Source organism: Echinops telfairi, unplaced genomic scaffold, assembly GCF_000313985.2.
Source record: "Echinops telfairi isolate 266 unplaced genomic scaffold, ASM31398v2 ScPeMD7_7424;HRSCAF=8462, whole genome shotgun sequence".
Classification (NCBI taxonomy): Eukaryota; Metazoa; Chordata; class Mammalia; order Afrosoricida; family Tenrecidae; genus Echinops; species Echinops telfairi.
Window position 1 is genome coordinate 48,801,835 of NW_022111324.1, and position 4,704 is coordinate 48,806,538.

A 4,704-nucleotide genomic window follows, 5' to 3' on the forward strand; every position below is an offset into this window, starting at 1 on the left:
GGGGGGGGCCCTTTTTTCATAGAGAAATTCATGCTTGTGTGTTCAGGAGCAGGCTCTGTTTTGTGGTCATACTGAAACTTTAAGACAGGCCAGTGTGTTCCGTGACACGCTATCAGAACGGAAATCGATGTTTTTCACAAAGACACAATCATGTCCTTGTACAAATGAAGGTTACGTTCCATTCCTATGCTTCCTCCTCCTCCTCCGGGGCATCCTGCTCTTTGCACTCTGCTACCGCCTGTTCAGATGTCCCCAGAGTACTAAGTCTGAGGGGCTGCGAAGGGTAAGGAAGGGTAAACACCACTGGCAAAGCTCATTCCAGTAGTGATTGTACCACTCTTCTTGATATGATTGAGCTATTGAATTCTATATGTGGATAATGTGCCAATAAAACTGGGGTCTAGGGGGCGGATTATGCTCATTCCAGGATGTAGGTGGGATTTGAGTGGATTTTGCATTTAGAGACAAGGTCCCACACTGACTGAAGCCTATACATATATAAGTTCAAATATATTTATATTTCAAGTGTCTGGATTGTGGGAACATCTGAAACAAGTTGCCAACTTCTAAAACTTAAGAGATGTCACATTAACAGTCTAGATTTTCAACTTTCCTTCAAAAGCTAGAAGGCCCGGAAACACCAAGCCAGCATCCTAATTGCCAAAGTCACATTTGCACACAATAACATATGCCTTCCATAGGTTGCTGTGGTTGTTGTTGACTTTTCAAGCCATTCAACCCTTTGGGGGGCAGTAGTCACCTATGCTTGCTGTGTTAGTCCGGGTACTCTAGAGAAACAAATCAGAGACACTCATAGGTGTATAAGAAAGAACTTTGTATCAAAGACTAATTGTACATTAAGAAAACATCCCAGCCCAGTCCAGTTCAAGTCTATAAGTCTGATATTAGCCCATAGGTTCGATACCAGCCTATAAATCCACTTCAGACTCACGTAACACATGCAATGATGCTAATTGCAGAAGATCACAGGCCAGTGAGTGGAAAGTCTTGTGGGTACAGTGGTGGTGCAAGCATCTTAGCGCTGGTGTGCGTCTCCACGTGACTCCTCCAGCTCTCTGAGGGTGGCTCCTCAGCAGGAAGGCGAAGCAGAGAAAGGTATAACCCACCTCCAGGGAGACAGAGAGGAAGTTCCCAGAATCCTCATGAGAAGGCCATTCCCACAAGGAGGCATCATCAGGTTGTGACCTGATTGACAGGCTAGCCTCCACCTCGGCACTTATTTATCAAGTTGACATGAAATTATGTAACTACCACACTTGCTATGAACGTTGTATGTGTGGGCATGTTGTTTGCAAAAAACAATAATTTAAGCCCATTTGTTAGCTGCCTGCTAATAATAATAGCAAGTCTCTTATTTTTAAGTGTTTTTTGTTTGTTTGTGTCTAACGTACCAGGAACTATTCTGAACACTAGCTGTCTTTGTGATCTGATCCTTCTCCAACAGAAATACCATAAGTGAGTGGCTTTCACAGACAGATTTAATCTCTCACAATTAAGGAGACCAGAAGTCCAAAATCAGGGTGCCAGCTCCAGGGGAAGGCTCTCTGTTCACTCAGGGGGAAGGTCCTTGTCTCTGCTGAACTTCTGCTCCTTGGTGAGCGTCACATGGCTGATCAGTTATCTTCTGCTCCTCTCGCTTGCTGTTTAATCTCTTTTATCTCTCAGAAGAGATCAACGAGAAACACACTGCTCTCTGATCTTGCTTGATTTATTAACATAACACAGCAAGACATAGCCCATTCCCATTTGGGTTAGAGGTAGGGGTTAGGATTCCCAACACACCTTTTAGGGAGATATAATTCACTCCCTAACACTGGTAACCCATTTTCTCTTCACAAAACTCTTCCCATGTTGTTGTTTTGATTATCCCCACTTTACAACCTGGGGAGACTAATTTGACTTTATGTATGTGGTTAAGAGATTGGGTCAGTTCCACAAACTCTTTCATAAAGTAAGTAGTGTGACTGGGATTCGGTTCAGTCTGAACCAAAGCCTGAACCTTTAGCCACTGTGCCGTGTTGCCTCTCACTGCACCCACAGTCTCTCCAGTTTATAAAACTAACACCCTGCTCCCCACTGACCATATCCTCTTCTCCACAGCCCTCGCGAGCAGGCAATGTCCTCCAGGTGCGTGAGGTCCATACCTGTCCTGTGGGGTACCCAGTGGATGTCTATGACAATGCCTTGGTGCCCCAGATGTGTGCCACCCTCCCTCTCTCAGCATACTACATCAATGCCAGCGCTTCCAGGGATGACTTGAGCATTTCTTCAGGGGAGTCCAGGGATTATGTCAATGTGCCCAGAGCGGAAGAGATGGTGGAGAACACAGCTTCCAACTCCCCTGGGAACCTCTTTGTCCTTCCAAGTACACAGGAGTTGGACGTGGCTGAAAAAAGAGACGCGCGTTGTGTGGCTGCCAGCGACTGCACCAGATGTTGGTCTGCAGGAACCAACAATCGTGATGAGGAAAGTTCTTCTCAGACGTCAAATGACTATGTCAACATGTCAGAATTGGATGTTGGAGTCACCCAAGGGGAGCAGCCCTGGATGACTTTTCAGAGCTACCGAGATTATGAAAATGTTCCAGCTGCAGATGCCAATGGCTCCCAGCTGCAGGTGGAGGAAGAGATGACGCCTTTCAACACAGACCTTGCAGGCAGCAGCAGAGATGCTCTGGGAGCCCACCTTCAGCCTGCCCGGCGGTCAGGTGGCTCCCTTGTTTTCTTGGATCACGGGGCCTTTCAACCATTGACAGAGTCTGGGACTAGTCAGATGAAGCAAGAAGAGACGTCAAGTGAGGACGATAGTGACTATGAGAACGTGCTTCCTGCCAATCTAGTGGGCAGGGACTCTGAGTAAGGGCTGGGCACATGGCTCCTTCCTGATGAATCAAGACATAGCCAGCCAGCTGGAAAGCCGAGCGGAGTGCTTTATCCTGCGGGATCCACCGCCACCAGAGTCTAGTGGTGACTTGTGACCACTCTAGTGTCTCAGTGGACTCACTGGGTTGGGCTCAGAAGAGGCTGGGAAGAGGAGGGGACAAAAGACTAAGAGAGAGCAGAGGCTCGGGGAGGCTAGACAGCGATTCACCCTCGCACCCCCAAACATAACTCATCTATCATACAATTCAATAGTTTGATATTAAGAAGAGTTGTACAGTCATCACAAGCAATCTTAGAACATTTTCACATGTTCTTCATTCTTGTTCTCACCCTTATTAGCTCCGCATTTCCCTGCAACCCCTCTGCCACCTCCATAGGGACCAGTAATCCAGTGACTATCGCTGTAAAGTTACCTCTCCTGGATTTCACGTGCAGAAAACGTTAATAAACACACACAACAACTAGCAAGCATAACAAAGTAAAACAGAATAACAAAATAAAAACCTCAATGGAAATGAAAGCAGAAAATATTAAAAACTAGACCAAATTTAAGTGGATCATAAGGGAGATCAAGCGATAACGTGCTAAATTTTAACCTAACTACATCTGCAACAATCCCCCTTCTGGTACACTTGGCATGTTAGCAAGGCTATTCACATCTCTGGTCCACAGATAGCAACTCTCATCAAGTAAGGGGTTGTCATTTATTATCCCAATCCCCCCAGTTGGGCTGTTGGGAGATCAGAAATGGGCTAGTACTTGGGTGCACAGGGGAGACAGTCATCTGAAATCATGGCCTTCACTGACACCCCGCTGCACAGCAACAGTGCAGATATTTATGCAATCTAGGCAGGAACCCCAGGAAGGAAGAAGTCAAGGATGGGGGCTTTCCGCTTTCAAAACAACACACAAACTGCAGAAAACCAAATGCCAGTTTCTGCTGGTTTGCATAGCTGTTAGCAGCAACTTGGGACAACTATTGGGCAGTTTCTTATAAAACTAAACACATGCTTACCATATAACCCTGCCACTCCACAACTCGGTATGACCCAGTGCCCATACACACGTAGATTAACACTTGCAGCAATTTTATTTATAATTAATTGCCCCAAACTAGAAAAATAACTCAGACGACCTCTACGGGTGAGTGGCTACACAAACTCTGCTACATGCTACGCTGGACTAGAGTCGGGGGATACAGTATGAACTCAGCCTTAGCTTAAGAGAAATATACAGATAGAGAGATACAGAAATAAATGGGTTTTGTGTGCATGCATGGGTTAGTACATGCATATGTTTCCTAGCTTTGTGCCCTGGGGAGGCCTGGGACCATGACGCCCCAATAGCAACAAGCACCCATAGCCCTTAGGTCTTGGTTTCAAAATGCCCTGCTACAATCAAAGAAGTATTAGTTCTTTCAATAATATGAATGAAACTGTTAATTTTTAACAGACTATTTTTTTAAGAGCAGTTTTTGGCTTAGGAAGAAATGGTGAAAAAAGTATAAAACGTTCCCATATACCTACCCCCTGTCCCTCTGGATACTGCTTCTTTTATTATTAAAAATATGGTGTCTCCTAGATGCAACGTGCTAAGCAAAAGAAGCTAGACAGAAAAGTCTACCTGTGGGGTGGTTCCATTCATGTCACATTCTGGAAAAACACAATCATGGGGAGAGAAAACAAGCATGGGGCTGGCATGGGTTTCGGGAGGCGGGGGAAGGATTTACTTCCAAGGACTGCAGAAGGGAATTGGGGCTGGCCGGCGGGTTCTGCATTAGCAGCCTGGTGGCTCAGCGGGT

The 4,704-nt window shown here is 45.8% G+C and overlaps 1 protein-coding gene across 1 annotated transcript; it reads left to right on the forward strand.

Annotated features, from left to right (window-relative positions):
• The first annotated feature begins 2,145 nt into the window (after positions 1-2,145).
• On the forward strand, positions 2,146-3,359 carry LAX1 (lymphocyte transmembrane adaptor 1). The gene has a single exon (XM_013003929.2). It carries the CDS (start codon positions 2,218-2,220, stop codon positions 2,878-2,880), a length of 663 nt encoding a protein of 220 aa, XP_012859383.2. The 5' UTR covers positions 2,146-2,217; the 3' UTR covers positions 2,881-3,359.
• The last annotated feature ends 1,345 nt before the right edge of the window (positions 3,360-4,704 follow it).